General features: G+C 36.1%; 1 protein-coding gene across 3 annotated transcripts in view; it reads right to left on the bottom strand.

The window, feature by feature from the left end:
• LOC143226197 (uncharacterized) overlaps positions 1-19,586 on the bottom strand; it is a 48,372-nt gene that overhangs the window by 7,751 nt on the left and 21,035 nt on the right. For all 3 annotated transcript variants that reach the window (XM_076456846.1, XM_076456848.1, XM_076456847.1), the window contains one exon: positions 2,103-2,247. In XM_076456846.1, the coding sequence (XP_076312961.1) occupies positions 2,103-2,247 (145 nt within the window). The remainder of the gene's footprint in view (positions 1-2,102; positions 2,248-19,586) is intronic.

Here is a 19,586-nt window from a genome sequence, read left to right as displayed (position 1 = left end):
CTGCAATAGCCGTCCCTAATTTAGCAGCGTGAAGCTAGAGGGAAAGCAACTTATTTAAATAACGTGTAAAATTCTGTTAAAACCGATATTCCTATGAAAACCTGCGTTAAATTTCGCTGTGCTCGTGATGAAGGTAGTCATTTTGGTTGCTAAGGCAACCATGATGGTTTCAATTCTAACTATATTTATCTGATGTTTAATCTGCGATGATGCCGATAAGGCGAACTTGTGTTTTGTTTGTTCGTTTGTGGTTATGCACAAAGCTATGCAATGGGCTATCTGTGATTTGCCCACCGCAGATATCGAAACCCGGTTTCTAGCGTTATATGTCCACAGACACGTAGCTGTGCCACCGAGGGACAAAAGCTGCTTGGTTGAAATGGTAACAAAAAACATAAAACATCAGATAAGATCTCACAGAAAAAGTTCAATTAAAAATCATTTTAACACAACAGTTTCTTGCAAGTGTTAATACAATAAAATATATCACACATTCACAACTTCAAAGTACAGCAAACTTTTTCTAACAACAGACTCGAGTCTCACATTTAAGAGCCAACAATACAAACAAATAAAACAGGTGTCTGTAATAATAAACATACCACTTTTATTTGGTAGCTCTTGTTTTAGTCACATACTTTTATCAAAACACTATATAACAGTTGTGTTTGTGTTTATTAGTAGCTTTGCGCGAAATTCAAAAACAGATTTGTTTATTTATTTTTTTTTTAATTTCGCACAAAGCTACACGAGGGCTATCTGTGCTAGCCGTGCCTAATTTAGCAGTGTAAAACTAGAGGGAGAGCAACTAGTCATCACCGCCCACCGCCAACTCTTGGGCTACTCTTTTACTAACGAATAGTGGAAATTACCGTCACCTTATAACGCCCCCACAGTTGAAAGGGTGAGCATGTTTGGTGTGACGGGGATTCGAATCCGCAACCCATCAAGTTGCGAATCGAATGCCTTAACTAACCAGCTATGCCGGGCTTTTGGTGATGTTAAGCGCAGAGCTATACCGTAAGTTTGTTTGTTTTGTTTTTGAAATTCGCGCTAAGCTACACGAGGGCTATCTGCGCTAGCCGTAACTAAATTAGCAGCGTGAAGCTAGAGAAAAAGCAACTAGTTATCACCAAGTCTTGGGATACTCTTTATCAACGAATAGTGGGATTAACCGTCTCATTATAACGCCTCTGCGGCTGAAAAGGTGAGCATGTTTGGTGTGACGAGGATTCGAACCCTCGACCCTCCGATTACGAGTCGAACGCCTTAACTATTGGGCCATGTCGGGCCGGAACAATGGGTGGTCGGTATATCGTAAGACCAAACCCGGATTTTAGTGTTATAGCTAAAACTTCAAAAGTTTGTTCTTTTTTGTACAATTGGCATGAGTGTGAGGTGGTGACATGAGACAATTTAGACTAAATAATATATTACAGAAAAATTAACATACAAAAACAAAGAAACATATCTAGAAAGATCACAGTCTACTATTGTACCAAATAATTACTTTGTCACACAGTGTCTTGATAAAGCTATATAATCGACACTTTGAGATATAAAAGAGTCTAAAGAAGATGAAAAAACCTTCAGTTTCTACCACGTGTTTTAGAAAAACCACACGAGCTAATAATATGAATTTCATTGCCCATGCCTCACTCAGCATAATCTTATAAGTGTATCAGAAAACAACTTTAAAGAAAGATATTGAGGATTCCTTATCATACAAAATAATCTGAAGCAGAATAAACTTTTTTTAAAATTTAGCCTTATTTATTAAGGGGAAATGTTTATAAGAACGTCACGTTTAAACTCTGAAATTCGTTATTAGTGCAATGATCTTTCATATCAACACTTGAAATTTCCTTATTTCATGAATAGAATAAAATACTCCTAAAAGAAGACAGTGCTCTCGGAATTTCCAAAGATTTTTTCTTCATGAATAGACTGATTGCTAGCTACTTGCCAACCTTCGAAACTTAATTAACCTTCCGAAAGAACCTCAAAGGAGTAACGTGCTGTGTAGGTGGCAGTAGTGCCTCTTTGTCACTGTTCTGTAATTCAATAAAAAGGGTGGTTAGAAAAAACGTGGAGAGACTTACCGCTCTTCGACATGCCAACCCTGAGGCATTTTTTGAGACGACAGCTCTTACAGGATGTGCGGTTCTTCTTGTTGATGACGCATTGGTTGTTGTTCTTACAGTCTCCTAATGCCGTCAGGTTGTTGTAAGTTCGTCCAAAGAAAGACTGGAAATAGAGTCAACAGTGAAACGGTAATCTAAAGTTAAACGTGTAGAAAGTAACCTGTTATTGATCTCATAAAAAGTGTTAAAGATTTTCAGGTGAAACACAATCGGAACAAGAAGCTGGGATGTCACTAGAAAAGTGAAACGGAGGACTTTGTGTAAAAACAAAAACAATTTTTTTTTTGTCCTAGGAAGAAATTACAAAAGGTATGATAAACTGCTGAAATATGTCAAACAGAAGCAGACATTATATGATCAGATATTATCTACGTGTCAACGTTGGAATATTGATAAAGTAGAAGAAATAAATGGCCATTAGTCACGTTTTCTAGAGTCCAAGTTTAGGTTTAGCGTTCAAAGCATGTTTCTACCCGAGTCTACTTGTTTTACTTAGTAGCCGCTAGTAGACTGCAGAAGGCTAGGACAGGATATAACAGAACTTCGTTTTAACTAAATTATTTGAACGTTTCAGAGTCAGGGTCTTCTATAACTTTTGTTTTGTACTATCCGACCAAACTCCATCATCTTCACTACATTTCTCAACATTCTTTGCCTGTGCCCCACTTTTTTGGATCTCTTATGTATATGAGGTCACAAATGCAGTGTATATTACAGGTATCTCATCACAGCCAGGTGGCTATATATTCTCGCTCTATTTTATTTATTTTTTTCCAGTAACACTGTAAGCCTATTTTCATCGTACAAAATCGCTGTCAATTATCAGTTAACTTACAACAGCGCCACCCTCTAACGCAATAAACAACATAATATTGTAGATTTTCCCACTTCAGACAATGCTTATACCGGAAACAAATTAATTTTATGCCTAGATACATCTTTTACAGACGGTTTAATCCGAGTCTTGTTTCTTATCGAAAGGAGAAATCACAAAATGATGGCACCTTTGTAATGGATGATATTTAATATAATAGATGAGTTAGTGAACACCCACGATAAAATGTCGAGATTTGTAGTAATAATTGCATATTATCAGGAAACTTTTGCATCAAATCAGGAAAATAGTCTTCTTCTAAGCAACTGACTTAACAAGCAAATTCTTTAAAGCTTTTGTTGTTATTTTTTGTCAGGCAGTCATATTGAAAACATCACGTTCTCCGTGATGCAACGATTTATAGCAATTACACACTTTATCTAGATTTATAATCTTCTGTTAGTCTTAAACGTTACTTGAAATTACATTATGGTGTGAAAACCGTAATCCACAATAGCAGGCAAAATTGTTCACGTTTTTTCATGGGAGATAAATTAAAGTTCAAAACCTCTACAGTACAGAGATATAAAGAGAAACACTTTACTGTTTGTTTTCACTTCGGATAAACAAGTTAGGAAATCCCTTTTTATATTAGCAAGCGTCCACCTTTTGGTTAACAGAGAGTTATCAGACTTGCAATGCTAACATCCAGGGTTCGATTCCCCGCAGAGGACGGAGTATCGATAGGTTATTTTGTATTTTGCACTAGAAAAAAAAACAACCAAAAACAATGATCAAACTCACTTAATATCATGACCGCTGAGCACAACCAACCCAAAAGCCATGTGGTCAGTCGTTTTTATTATGTAACATAGATGAGTAACTCCACCCCATTCACTTCAATAAACAAGGAAAATAAAACAATGCAAATAAAAGTACACACGTCAAAAGTTTATAGGGTGGCGCCACCCAGAAGTGTTAAATAGATTTGGTTTAGGATTGTTGGGCAGGAATACATAAGGACTAACTGCGAATAGCCGTTCATAGTTTCAAACTGATAGACTAGCGTCGGCAGTGCCTATTGTCTACTTTTGGAATAATTTTGTCTGATTAAATAGTAGGAGTTTACCACCTATTTTACAGCGCCCATTGCTCCAAGAGTGGAGCATATTATTTGCGAAAACAGACTAAGAGCACACGAGTCTCGACTGCTTGGGTTCATAGTTTGGAAACGCTAACCACTAGACTACGCTCAACTCAGACACATAAATAAGTATTATTGAAAAGCATAAAAAATGTTATTACTTTAATAAACCACAAATAGTAACTTTGACGAATCATTTTAAATGTGAGAAATCAGTGAGATATATTTAACACGTTGGCTCCAAAGCCAATTTTTCCAATACTTTCCAGGGTCCCAATAGTCATTTTACAATTATTTTTTTTTTAAAAAAGAGTGTATATGTAGCTGTTGTGTCCTAGCCAATAAGTGGCCCTTTAAAAAGAAAATAGAACACGATTCACCAGTGGGTCGTGTGGGAGCGAACGTGTTAACAAGTTATTACTAAAAGTATATCGTGATACTGAAAACAACAGAAAGAAATTACTGTATAAAATGAAATATATTACCCTCGAAATATGGATGTGAAGTGGGAATGTTGGAAATGTTGTGGTTGGCATGTTTAACATATTATTTTCTGTAGATACTTAATTTGTTACAATGAATTTGCTTGTAAAATTTATTGCTAGACAATTTTTCGTAAGTCACATTTCAGCATAACATAGCACTAAAATCTTATAACTTTTATAGATTCAGAATTGCTTAATACAATATTGAAATATTTCACTTTTTACATTGACTGAAAATTCAATTTTCCATGCTGCAAGGTTCGACATGGCCAGGTGGTTACGGCGCTCGACTCGTAATCTGAGGGTCGCAGGTTCAAATCCCCGTCACACCAAACATGTTCGTCCTTTCAGCCATAGGGGCATTACTACGTCACAATAAATTCCACTATTCGTTGGTAAAAAAAAAAGCCCAAGAGTTGGCGGTGGGTAGTGGTGACTAGCTGCCTTCCCTCTAGTCTTACACTCCTAGATTAGGGAAGGCTAGCGCAGATAACCCTCGTGTAGCTTTGCGATAGATTTATAAAACAAACAAACCACGCTGAAAAATTAATGGATATGAATAAAAAACAGTGCAAACAAAAAATAAGTAATTTGAATCATTCGCCTTTAAGCCCTGTTATATATCATGCACAGATACACAGATTACAGGTCATAAATCTTAATCCAAACAGTCAGCACAATGAAAAACATTACAATATTACCCATTCAAAATTTTTTTCGGGGCTTAATATATATATTAAACGATAAGAACCTAGTTTTTGAAATGATTTAAACTACAACATCAATCAGGCAAGGACGATATTTGTTTTCAAAAATATAAACTGGTATTTCCTTCTATTTTTGCTCCACAGGCTTCTAAAGTTACTATGGGTTAGTTAGTTTCTCTTTGGTAACAACATTTTTCTGTTATATTGTCATAAAACATTACAACATTGGGTCGTCATTCCATAATTCCTGTACCATCAGTTTCTTCCACTTTGGCGCGTGGCACATGGCTTGGTGGTTAGGGCCCTCCATTCACAATCTGATGGTTATGTAATTGAAACCTGACTTTGACATCGTTCACTTTTTCAGCTATATACGAGTTTCATATAATATGAAAGTTAATCCCACTATTTACTGATAAAGGATCTGGCGGCGGGTGATACCAGCCGGTTACCTTACAACTGGTCAGTGACAGACAGTTTTGGTATTTTTACATTAAAGAAACAAACCTTCCTTCTTTTCAAAATCTCTTATCCACGAGGTTCTATATTCTCATGCTTTTGAAAGTCAAAGCATGAGTCAACTACATATACTCTACTGAGTACAGTGGCGTAGCCACAAACCACATAAAAAGTGATCGGATCCCCTACATTTCTTTCCCTATAACTTTAATTATTATTTCATCACATCACATTTACTCAGAGGCATAAATGTGACCTTGCAGTCCCCCTTTGGTTCCCACCCTCTCAAATGCGGGGGCTGTAAGGGCATACTTATGTCACTGACGAAGTGTCACGTGATGAAACAGAAACTATGATTTCTACTTCAAAATACCAGCGATTTGTACAATGCCGCAGTAGAAAATCATACAGTGTTACAGAATCACCACCATTCAGGCATTTCCTCATTTACAAACACTTATAGATCTTTCAGGAAGCTCAGAGTTTGTTTTGTCACTTTATGATGAATTATTGTATTCCCAGGTTTTGTCATTTTCGGAAAATAGAAACGCTCGTTGACCCATGCGAAATATTTGGCTTTTGCTAGCAAGTTTTTTCGTGTAGAATACTTTGTCTAAACTATCTTCAAATAGCCATATTAATGAATCTAACTTCATGTACTTCTGGTGTTTCATACATCCATTACTGAGGATGTTTTGAATCGGTTTGATGGTAATGTTCTATGAGTTGCAGTATCTTCTTGTGTGGGTGCATGTATTCAATGCTTTATCTTCATATTGAACTTTAAACTCTCAGTTGTACCAATCTGTTTTCATATTCTACGAGTCGTGCCTTTTGACATACTAGATTATTGAGCATAGCATATGGTATGTAGTTTTACTTTCATTTTGTAAAATAATTTATGTTCGCCTTTCACTGTTAAATTCTAATTTATTTTGTGCATTTTTTGTCAACTGTAGGCATATTGAAAGTTTAAAACTATTTTAATAATGTTATAATTTCACTGGTCATTCACTGAAAGTAACTGAAAGAAGTGCAAAAATGAATCAAGTTTGTTTGTTTTTTGAATTTCGCGCAAAGCTACACGAGGGCTATCTGCGCTAGCCGTCCCTAATTTAGCAGCGTAAAACTATAGGGAACGCAGCTGGTCACACTGCCCACCGCCAACTCTTGGGCTACTCTTTTACCAACAAATAATGGGATTAGCATCACATTATAATGTCCCACGAATGAAAGAGCGAGCATGTTTGGTGTGATGGAAAACATGAATCAAACCCACTCAAGTACATTAATGGCGACCTACATGCGGCATGGAATTAAAGAAAACACTCATTTATTTTCCTGTTCATAAAATATCCCTAAGAATTAGTAACCGGAATCTCAATAATGCCGTTTCTATCTATCGGGATTTAGGTCCTTGGGGTGGACCTGGAGAGGTTCAAGTACATTCTTAACCTGTTTCTTCCTGTCTACAATAATATTTTTTTTTTTTTTGGTTTGAATTTCACGTTTGTGACAGTACTAGAAAATTAGTATGTTTTAGTTATATTGATAAAATTTATGGCTGTTGCTCTAGGTTTTATTTCGATTGTTGTCTTTCAGCGAGTTAAAACTTAAGATTAGGCCTAAATGCTTACAGCTTGAAAACATTTTCAATAGAAACTTAAATTTTATTCGACGGCATTCCTTCCACCCCTCAAAAACAAAAATCAAACGAAATGAAATACGTAAAAAGTAGCGAGTGCTTTCTGTAGTAAAGTTGCTAAAAATTCTGTATATGCTCAATAGGAAATTAAAAGCTTTTTTATATCTTTGCTTTGTTCTAAAAGTTACGCTAGCATTTATAACGTAAAGGAATTTCCTCTGCGATGGTATTGCAGTGTTTTTCGTGTTTGTTTTTTCGGCCACGTACCATGCACTATTTAATGGTGCGTAGGTTCAAAGAATTACCACTTTGTGAATCAGAAAAGACCCAGTTCTCTATTCACGGAACTATTTCTCTAAACGGAAGAAACAACCCTGATAAAAGAAAAAATAGCAAAGCTTACAAAAACTTGAGTAGGAAGTTATATAACACGCCCTTACCCAAGTGCACATGTAAATCTCTATGAAGTTAATGAAGTGTTCATTGTCCTTCTCCTGTTAAATGTGAAGTACACCATACGACAACTGAAGGTCTAACGTTTTTTTAATTTTTCTTAAAGTTTGAGTCATTTTCTTACGTGGTTTAGTAATGGGAAGTCCATTTCCATGTGTATATCTAATGACGCTATTGTTGTTTTAGTAGCGCCAAGCTATACAGTGGGCTTTCTGCGCACTGTCCAACGTGAAGAAGTGAACCCCGGATCTTAGAGCATTAAACTCACCGCCGATCTATCTGGGGTAAGATAGGAAGTAGTTGTCATCAGTGGATATTTATGTCAAGGCTGTTTTGTTGTTGTTTTTAATTAAGTACAAAGCTACACAATGGGCTATCTGTGCTCTGCCCACCACGGGTATCGAAACCCGGTTTTTAGCGTTGTAAGTCCGCAGACATACCGCTGAGCCACTGGAGGGCATGTCCAAGACTCGAGCAATAAACTCTTTGTAAAACAAAGAAACCACAGTGTACTAACAAGTATAAAATGCTTTTTGTCGGTACAAATACATTTTTTTAGTTCCACGTAAAAAACGCTGATTTTTTTTCAGTATATATTTATTAAACTTTGACTCGGTGTAAAGTGTTTAACTTACGCGCTCATCCAATTACAAAATACAGGGAAGTTTAAACGCCCTTTTAATACATTGCTACTGAAACTGTAACTAATTATTCATTTTAAATACGTACCTACCTCTCGAATTAGACAGGATTTAAAATATGATTTGAACATATGCTTAAGATGGGTAAAATTCATTCAACGACTGCTTTACGCACGTTACACGCGCACAGAAACGATGTCGGTACAGAATGAATTGTGCAAGACAACATGTTCAGTCTGTATAACAATAAATCGCTTTAACAGTTTCAAGTTATTATAAAAGTTTTACTTTGCTGCTTTAACGTACATTAATTTTAAATAAGTTGAATCCATATGCTAGACTGAAAAAATAACTATTACCTGAAAACTCATTCATTCTTATTAATAGCATATTAGATGTTACAATGAATATGAAACAGGTACAAATGTATTCACAAGACAGTTGGTATGGGTATTAAGACTTTAATTAAAATAAAGTACAGAACAACGTTCCGACCTTCTTATATTTAATTCAGAACGACAGTAAATCACCAAATCTAAGTAGATTTTCTTGAACAGAATAGCTGGGTATCTTACCGAGCTGTGGATCTAATATACAAAGTTGGAATCGTCATGTCGCTGAACATCTCTGCAGTTTAAACTTCAGCGCCACATAAAAGTGACAGTCAATCCCGTTATTCTGTTGGAGAAGCTAGACGAAGCGGCTGGTGCTGTTAACTGCCTTCCCTCTGGTCATAAACTAAATATTAGGATCCACAGTACCTACAGCTAAAAGTTTTTTAATCTAACCGTTTAGCCATGGTGGCAGCCATTTTGAAATGACTGATAAAGAAAATCTTACTAAACATGATTTATTTACAATTTTTCATCAAGTACTGACCACAGGTAATCAGTAACAAACTGACATAAAATATCGTGAGAGGAGAGTCTTTAAGATTACCACTGAAGAAGAATTACCACTATTAATGGTCTTCAGCATGGTGAAGTATTGGCGCAAAGATACTCAGAGCACCACCTACGTTAGGCGTCTCAAATTTTGCTGACAAACAGGAGGGACGGCAGCTGAGCAACAGAATCCCAGGATCCCAAGTATTCACTGGCTTCTCTTGTCTAAGTCGGACCTAGTAGTGAAAAATGGCATGGTTCCCAAAGTGCGGAGCGCATTTTCAGAAGGTGGAGTTTGTTAATGGGACACGAATGTTGAACCTAAAGATCAATAGCCCACAACACTAACTAATGGGCCCTATGTTCAATACGTCATTGCTTAATACTAACCAGATTAGTAGTCGCCAGTTTAGTTTGATATCTGATTACTGGAATAAATATTCTTAACAAATAAAGTTTAATGCTTTTAAACATATCAGTTTTTATCTAAACTAGATTACTCTGAATCGTTACCAGAAACTGTGAGAGTAAGAGATACACAAAACGTTTATTAACGGACGACTTTTCGTTTTGTTTGGGCTATCCATGTTTTGCTCACCATGAGTATTAAAAACCCAGTTTCTAGCAGTTCAAGTCCACAGACTTACTGATGTGTCACTGGGGCACCAAAAGGTGAAATAAAGTATAGTTAGTGTTATAAAAAGCTTGGGATTAAGAAACGTTTTTTTCTAAGGCTGGTTAAAACCATCAATAACAAAGGAGACTGATGTTTGCACTTTCTGGTATACTGTTATTGTATTTGGATGCAAACAGGATTAAACGTGTCAAAACTATAGAAATGTGTTAGAAGAAGCAGAGAAAACGAGAAGCACGTTGAATATTGTATCAAGTGCACGCGAAGTTTGTGAAGACAAGATCCTTCAAGCAGAAACAAGATCTTAACATTCATAGTAAAAAAACGTTCTTCTATATTCCATTGTATGGACAAATTATGAATGTACTTGTCATATGACACATCTAATTATTTTAAAAAAAAGTTTCCAAACAGCCTCGAAGACTTAAAGAGCTCTTAGTTTTAGTGCTAAAATAAAATATTTTAAACGACTTTCAATCATTTTAAAATGTATAATGTATAAGATCTGGCGCCTGAAGAGGCCAGATGCAATATGTGGATAGACTCCTTCAGCAGTAAGTTTTATGGAAATTATATTACACGTCAGTTTTTGAAGATCCTTGTTTTTTTTTTCCAGTTACAAAATCTGTGTTTGGAAGTTTTTATCCGAGTCTATGAATTATACATTGAACATTCTCTATACGTTTAACATTAATCGAAACTACAGATTCCACGAAATGGAAATTAAACTGGTTAATACTATTTTAACTGTATATTGATGAAAGAAAACATAGTGAACATTTGTTGTGAACCAAGAATGTCTAGGTATCTTAGCAAAGTCCACACTGACTCACCTGAAAACAAATGATGTAAATATGAATTGTAAAGAAACTACCAAGATTTATATAATCAGCCAGAGAATTTTATAAAGAAAAATGCCGCATGCAAGAAACAAAATGTAGATTCCAGTTTGATTATTCAATCATAGGTATATTAATATTGTAATTTCTTTGAATGTTTAAACAAGTAGTTTAACCAACACTTTGAAATAGCTTGTTTGTTTTTTCAATTCTGCGCAAAGCTACTAGAGGGCTATCTACGCTAGCCGTCCCTAATTTAGCAGTGTAAAACTACAGGGAAGGCAAGCTAGTCATCAACACCCACCACCAAATCTTGGGCTTCTATTTTACCAACGAATAGTGGGATTGGCCGTCACACTATAACGACGCCACGGCTGAATGAACGAGCATGTTTGGTGTGACGGGGATTCGAACATGCGACCCTCAGTTTACGAGAAGAGGGCCTTAACTACTTGGCTAGTGATCTGAAGGTTGCTGCCTTCCCTCCAGTCTTACACTAAATCATGGACAAGTAACGAAGATAGTCCTCATGTAGCTTTTCGCGAAATTTAAAAACAAAGAAACAAAACCATTATATATTCATTACTTTTCCTAGCAGTTCATGCTAGTTGCAGCATTCTCCGTAAAAACAACAAAGTGGTCTCTCGACTTCCTCTGTTTATGTGTAGGTTTTGGATCCGCACATGAGAAAGGGTTTAACTTAACATTGTAAGGCGCTTCTTTCCTACTTCTAATGATGTGTTTATTGTTTGTTAGTGTAGCTTTCACATATTAAAATGCATTCTTAGCAATCCCTATTCTCCTTTTAACCTCTTCTTTCCTCGTGCCATATGATGTTAGTAATGAGCCCACAAAGTTTAGTAATTTTTGTCCCATCCGTTGTACATTCATATCACCCTCCTCCAACTCGTGGACAATTCGAATCAACAGATGTGACTGTCACTCCTATGACTTACCTATGGCCTCACAGTGCATAGTAGGATTTTTTTTTTTTTTTTTTTTTGAGGTGGAACAAGGGACACGAGCTATCGTCTAATACGGTAATCATTGGGTAGCGTGTGTAGCATCAGTAGTAAAACAAAGAAAATACCCAAAATATGTTTGTTCGTAAGCACAATGTTACACAAAGGGCTATCTGTGCTCTGTCCATCACTGCTATCGAAACCCGGTTTCTAGCGTTGTTAAGTCCGCAAATATACCATTATACAGTTGAAGGGCCTAATTAAAAGTACAAGTTAAAGAATCAAAACCTGTATACAGGACAATGTTATATAATGCCTCTTCATTGTTTCTTTTGTTACATCCAGAATGACATCATCACATGCTAATTACATACCCTACTTTGTGAAAAGTAATAATATAACCACTTAATTAATGAACTACTTCAGTTTTTTTTTATTTCAAAACCAAAAGTTTGTAGAGAAAAAAATATTGAAATTCGCTCTATTTCAAGGGCTTTTTTGTCCTCGTTCTCGACCAAAAATCCTAAAACAAGATAGCCCCATATACACCCTAGGACAACCTTTGGTTACCATACAAAAAAATTTAAATAATGGAATCAACCAACTCCGGGTGATGGATGCTAACACACACACATATAAATACGTAATGGATCATCTTCATATTAAGAAAAGCAAAAGTTCCCGCCCTCAGTGACAGGAAATGTTTAAAATAATCTATCAATTTAAATTATTTCATGGACTTTGAAAAGTTAATTATAATACACTCTTGTTTTCACTCGAAGCCAAAGCCCTGAGCTACTTACACCCCGCGAAAAGTAATTGCTGAACATTTCAGTCATGCTAAAAGCCGCTCAAGAACAACATACGTAAATTAATATTTTTATTATTAAAGTTACTCCACATTTCGAAATCTGAATGACGGTGTAACTAATTATTAACAGTTTAGTGTAAAATATTCTGCTTATGAAATAAGATTTAGCATCAACATTATTCATGTCTATTCTCTTGTCATTTCAAAAGTGAATCTTCAACCTTGTCTGTTTGCAAAGCTTTTTAAAACAGAAGGAAGTCAAAAAAAGGTTCGAGCAGATAACATGGTTCGCAAAATATAGGTTGTAATAATTTTATCGATTTCTCTCTGCTGTTATTAATCTAATATACAATAAGTTGTTTATATCTTTTACGATTTTAAAACGCGGATATTTGGATCTTTAGCAACTTTGCAAAAAAATGTGTCATTTTATCTCTCATAAATTAATAACCATATTTTTTGCCGATACTTGCACGAAAGAAACTGGAATGAATTATTTAGTAACAATCGTATAATAGAGCAGCATAAAAGCAAATTTGATGGCGTAATATGTTAGGTAATACTACCAAAGCATTCTAACCAACTTATTAATTTGGGCTACATCAGCCTAAATCTAGGGTTTTAGGCAGACATTAAATTGAGGTGCTTTCCAAGAGTTAAGACATCTTCTAGTTTTCTGATTGGGCCACGTTGTGAATCATGCTACAATCACAAAGTGGATTTCAAATGGGAAATTACCTTTTTCAAAATTCCATTTAACCAATAGTTTTTTAAAAACCCTGCTTTCAAAAACACGCGTTGACTAAACGTACTTTTATTACCTAACACAGCGTAACAAGGTACTTCAGTGAAGCTGTGTAAACAGGAGAAACCTTATACCTATACTCCATTTAAAACATAATTATTCACTCAGATTATCGCTTATGGACGAAGAAAAGATATAAGTAAAACGTTTATAAGGATATCAGTGTGAGCAGATAAATTAATGATTCAGACCTTGATTAACTAAGTTGGATTTACCAATGTTATAAGCACTTGATTTCCTTTCAAAGATAGTTATCGACTTATCTTACATGGAGTGTCTTCACCAGAAAAAATGTAGTGCGGGAGAACAGAAAGACATTGAAGATTCGTTTATAATTATTTGACGTTGACAATACAAAGTGTTTCCTGCTATTTATAATTAACACTGATAAGGAGAGTAGAAAACTTTATTTAAAATAAAGTCCACGTGATATCATATATCTATCACAAGATCCTCTGAAAAAGAAAAAAATAAACTATTATTAAACATGAGCGTAATAACCTATTTCATAGGCCTTTAAGTTACAGTTTATAGGAAACTACAAAAATTGTTGGACAGGTATTGTAGTTTTTCTTAGTGCATAGCCATAAAAAGTATTAGTATTTCGATTTAACGTTTTGTTGTGTATGTTGCCACCAAGTTACGCTATCAAGAAAGCACAGTCTTAAAATATTTCATACTGAATTATAATTTGTCTTTTACTACTGTTCGCCAAAAAAATGAAAATAGCAACTGTAACTTGGTTTTTAGGAAAATATGCTACCAACACACCATTTTCAAACGATAGATGTTTATGTATGTTTGCCCAAGAATATGGAACGCGAATATTTTTATTACCCACTTTTGAGGTAAAGAGTGTGTGTGTGTTTTTTCATTTAGCAAAGCCATCTCAGGCTATCTACTGTGTCCACCAAGTGGAATTGAAACCTTGATTTTACCATAGTAAATCTGAAGACTTAACACTGTACCACCAGGGTAACCATTTCAGTGTTATACCGGAAAGTTTTTAAGCGTTAGTTTTTACATAGTTTTTTAATAAGGAAAAAGTGGGTTTCTCACATAGGTAAGGCCTGTGTCAGCTATTTATAAACTGTAAGGTGATGTTTTAACTCAGGAAAAGCCTTATGAAGCAATGTGAACGTGTTAACATGTTAAACAAATTCAGATAATCGTGTATGTATATAAATATAACGAATGCGAGATTTTGTACAGATTCGGAGAAAACCTGTAAAGATAATGAATGTGTGTAAACAGATGATTTACGATAAATTAATATGTGAATGAGAGAATGTTTTATGTAGGGAAAAATGAAATAAACAGATTCATAATTAAATGAGAGATAACTAGAATATGAACAGAAGAAAAATATAACTATCGGAGAAAATGTGAAAGGACTGATAATTTGTTATAAACAAAAACAGATTCAAACAAATTTAAAATGCACCAATTGAAAGGATCCCCATGGTTCAGGCTATAATGTGAGATATAAAATGTACCCTAGAGTTTGGTGGTGACTGTGGAAGTAGGACCCACATTGCGGTGTGGATACACCGTCTACCAGCATTAACTTTCGTTTGTCAGTCTCACATGAACAATAATGAAGTAATAAAGTAATCAAAGGGATATAAATGAAAAACAATTTTGTTTTACTTTACTTGACTGTTCAATGTTAATATTCTCTGTCTCTTGACCCAGCATGGCCAGGTGGTTAATGTGCTCGACTCGCAAACTGAGGGTTGCGGGTTCGAATCAAATCATGCTCACTTTTACAGCCGTGGGAGCATTAAAATGTGACGATCAATTCCAGTATTCGTTGGTAAAAGAGTACCCCAAAAGTTGGCGGTGGGTGGTGATGACTAACTGCTTTCCCTTTAGTCCTACACTGTTAAATTAGGGACGACAAGCGCAAATAGCCCTCGTGTAGCTATGCGCGAAATTCAAAATGATACAGCCACTTAGCAAAAAGAAAAAAGAAAGATGAAAACACAGAAACAACATGCAATACGTCGTGGTGAGTAGGCAGACAAAAAAGATAACATGTTGTATAAACAGATAAACAAAGAAGAACCTGAAGAACAGGTGAAGAGAGAAAGAGAAAAAAAGACAGAGTCAGTACTTTTATGAATAAACGGTCACGTGCATTAACGAACTTACAAACAGAACAAGTTAGATAAAAGAGCACGCGCACAATGAATATGTCGGGTAAGTAAAGACACAGATAAACATACAAGGTTAAAAAGTCGACTAGAGGAATGACAAGAGAGCGTAAAGTAGAGACATACAACTGACTAATTAGAGTAATTACAAATATATTTAAAAATACGTATGCATGCGTAAGATTACGTAAAACAGTTCACCAATGGGGTTCATGTGAGAGAAAAAAAAGAAACCATACAACGTATTTGTGTGGACGAATACAAATACCGCTTTTTGTTCAGAAACAGAACATACTGTCTAAAATGTTTTTAATGCCTTCCAACAGTAACTGATTATAACTAAAAATACATACTTATTGTTTAATCTCTGTAGTGTTTATTAGCATATAGAAGAATTTCAGTTTGAATTTTAGTGAATGCTCCTGGAGAAGCTGTAAAGTGCATAATTAAACAACAACAGCCTTTTGGTGTCATAAAGTCGTTTATAAGTATGCATAGTTTGTGGATTCGTAGTTCGACCATCAATACTGTTATTAAATGGGTCATGTAGCGAAGAAAGTAGAAAGGCAGAAACCCTAGTATTTTTCGTTTCTGAAGAAACAACCATATAGTTCATCCCATCTTAACAAATAGCCCACTCCCGCTGGCAACGCGTATTGACGATACTGGTCCATCCCCCTAGTCTTCGTAGCGCGTGCATTAAGTGGACCAGGAAGCTCTCGGAGCTGGTTCGTGCAGCGTGAGAAGTCCTTGCACCAGTGCAGTATCGCGTCATGACACTAATCTTCAACAAGCAGGTTCATTCCTGAACACCATCTTTGTTTCAACCCATAACCATGTACTTAACCTGGGCCGTCAGGGCGAGGTAATAACACGAGGTTAACTTTAGCTAGTTGTTAGGCTAGCTGTGATCTACAAAGTTCCTGTAATATTGAGAAACTCGAGAGGATAAAAAGAAGGAAAAAAGGAAAATATGTGTGAAATGCAAACAAAACGTAGAGACCGAGTTAGTTGACCGGTTTCTAAATACAACAAACATGTAGGACCGCCTGTGATTTTACTTGTTAACTGTATATTCACGTACCATTTGTAGTTCAGATTCCTTATACGCCTCTGCACACACGAAACTGTGGGAATTGTACACGACATTTGTGACTTCATCAAACAGACAACTTGTGATACTGGTTTCACTAAAGTGTTGCACTTGTCTGCTCTTCCTTTTCACGCTAACAGTTCTCGTATTTTACTCAGCTGTATGCGAGCCGCTCATTATACGTGCTTAAAGCTAACATTTCTACTGAGCACCGTGTTATTGTGTGCTCAAGATGTCGACACTTTTCGATATCTGTTGTGTACACGAGGGGGCCAACACCATCGATATCTGTCGTGTACACGAGGGGGCCAACACCATCCATATCTGTCGTGAACACGAGGGGGCCAACACCATCCATATCTGTCGTGAACACGAGGGGGCCAACACCATCGATATCTGTCGTGAACACGAGGGGGCCAACACCATCGATATCTGTCGTGAACACGAGGGGGCCAACACCATCGATATCTGTCGTGAACACGAGGGGGCCAACACCATCAATATCTGTCGTGAACACGAGGGGGCCAACACCATCCTCCAAATTCTTTACCGAAAATCATTAAAGACTTAAATGATTTGCACGCATTTTGGCATCACCAAGGCTGTATGATGAATTTTTTATCCAAAGTAAGTGAAAAATGGAAATAGCTAATACTCGCGCATGTTCTCAGGTGCTTACACGCATTTTAACAAGTTTGCTCGTGGAATAAGATCTAGCTGTAATTTGTCTTTATCACCTGGCATGTAACTCTATACGTCATTAAAAATCTTATCTCTGTTGCTATGATAACAAACTTGCTACTTCACGTTTCACATAAACACATTAAACGCTGGTTAGCTGGAACCAGCTTTCTGACAATAATATCCAGCACATCTTCAAGTCCTCATCGAATTACGAATAGTGCTATTGGCTTTAAAAACTGTTCTTCATTAGCGTGAAAAGCACGTTTCAAATGTTAATCATCCTGCGCAAATATTTAGTATCATGTTCCCTTTTACATTATCAACGAGTGCAATGTGCACCTTTAAAAATGGTAAGATAACAGCCTGAATGGAGAAAACACTCGGACTCGAATGACGTTACGGAAAAAAATATTCCCAAAACCGGAAGTCGATTTTATATCGCGATTTTTTTTAATACTCATTAACTGTGAGATAAATTATCGATTCTTAACTGCGTAATAATTTGACTTACTGTTGTTGTTGTTTTGAATTAAGCACAAAGCTACACAATCTGTGTTCTGCCCACCACGGGTATCAAAACCCAGTTGTTAGCGTTGCAAGTCCGCAGACATAATCTGAGCCACTGGGGGGCAATTTGACTTACATACACAAACAATAAAAAAACGTACTAAAGTGTGTGATTAATCGTTTTCATGAAAAAAGATCCTTTCTGATCTTCGAAGACATATTTTTAGATACACCTGTTAATATCCCCGTGTCTACAATCTCTTGAATATCAGTTGCAGAAGGGTTAGTTTAAAAGTATCTTCATCTACAAATTACAAGTAACGGAAATTCGAGCTCGCGACCCTCGGATTACAAGTCGAGTGCCTTAACCACCTAGCCACGCTGGGCCAAATTCAAAGTGTGTTTGCTTGTTTCACCGCACGGCCACACAATGGGCTATTCACAATCTGCCCACCGCTAGTAATCGAAACCTAGATTTTAGTGTTTTGAATTCAATAACGTATCTGAGTTCCAGCGGAGAATAAAAAGAAATATGAGAACTTGAAAAATGTATTCAATGTTTAACACTGTTGTCATGGTTGCATAAGAAATTACTAACAATTTTTTACACTAGGGCGTATTCGATCTTCATCCTTTGGAATGCTGTGATGTCCAACTTGTAATTTTCGTAATTTTATTTCTTTTCTGTCCTTTACGCATTAATTACGTAATCGTCAAATTATTTTTAAGAACACTTAAAATTAGTTTTAACGTTTCAATATTTTCAAATTCAGAGCACTCTAAATTAATGAGGCCCAAAACATTTAGAAAGCTCAAAATGCACAATGACCAAATAAACAATTAAAACAGCACCATTTTTCTCGAAGATAGCCACATCTAGCTTGCCATGAAAGCTTTAATAAACCGTTTATCGTATTAAAGTTCCACAGATATAACTGAAGTTTCTTCAGAGAATTTCATGTTAACCCGAGATGTAAAACGTTCTATTGTATTTAGATCCAGTTAGATCATAGACGCATATCTTCCTTCCATCTATCTAGTTATCTACCTGTCTGTGTGTCTGGCATACTCCGTTTCACAAGCTCATCCCAAACAAGTGTTGTTTTCAAATGGGAATCAGAGATTATAAAACGTCAGATCACAATAGAAACGGAATTCAGAAATAAGGTTTGAAAAAAATAACAACATATGTATTCGAAAATTCACTTGTTGATGACGTATCGCTACCTTTTATAGATAAACTGTCATTGAACATTGGATCATGTATCTTCTACCTTCTAGAGTCAGAGTACAGCACGTTTAACCTAGTTCTATAGCGAACGCGACCGACACTAAGAAACGTGTGCGCCTGCTGCTCGAGCACCCTTAAATTTGTGGCATCTTATAATCTAGAAGTCAACTCTTATGATTCTCAACGTCGAGAAGAAAACGTGATAAGCATGCCAAACTAGTGCTCCAAACAGCACAGGGAACAATATGGACTTACGAGAAGAGCTGACCCAAGAGCGCAGTCAAAATACTAATGATTTTGAAGCGTTCTGACCTCGTGGGGGTCAACCTGGTATAAAGTACGGACGTTAAGTATTTAGCGTCTCAAACACTGGGTTGATTTGCTGTCTAAATCACACCAGGCAATCAAACGAAAGCTACGTGTCGGTAGATAATTGCGTTGTTTATTCTTATCTCGTGTCTTAAACACCTGTTGAAGAAACAGATTTC

The sequence above is a fragment of the Tachypleus tridentatus genome, chromosome 9, assembly GCF_004210375.1.
Source record: "Tachypleus tridentatus isolate NWPU-2018 chromosome 9, ASM421037v1, whole genome shotgun sequence".
NCBI classification, from domain to species: domain Eukaryota; kingdom Metazoa; phylum Arthropoda; class Merostomata; order Xiphosura; family Limulidae; genus Tachypleus; species Tachypleus tridentatus.
Note: the sequence above shows the minus strand (reverse complement) of the source record. Positions and strands in the feature narration are given on the sequence as shown.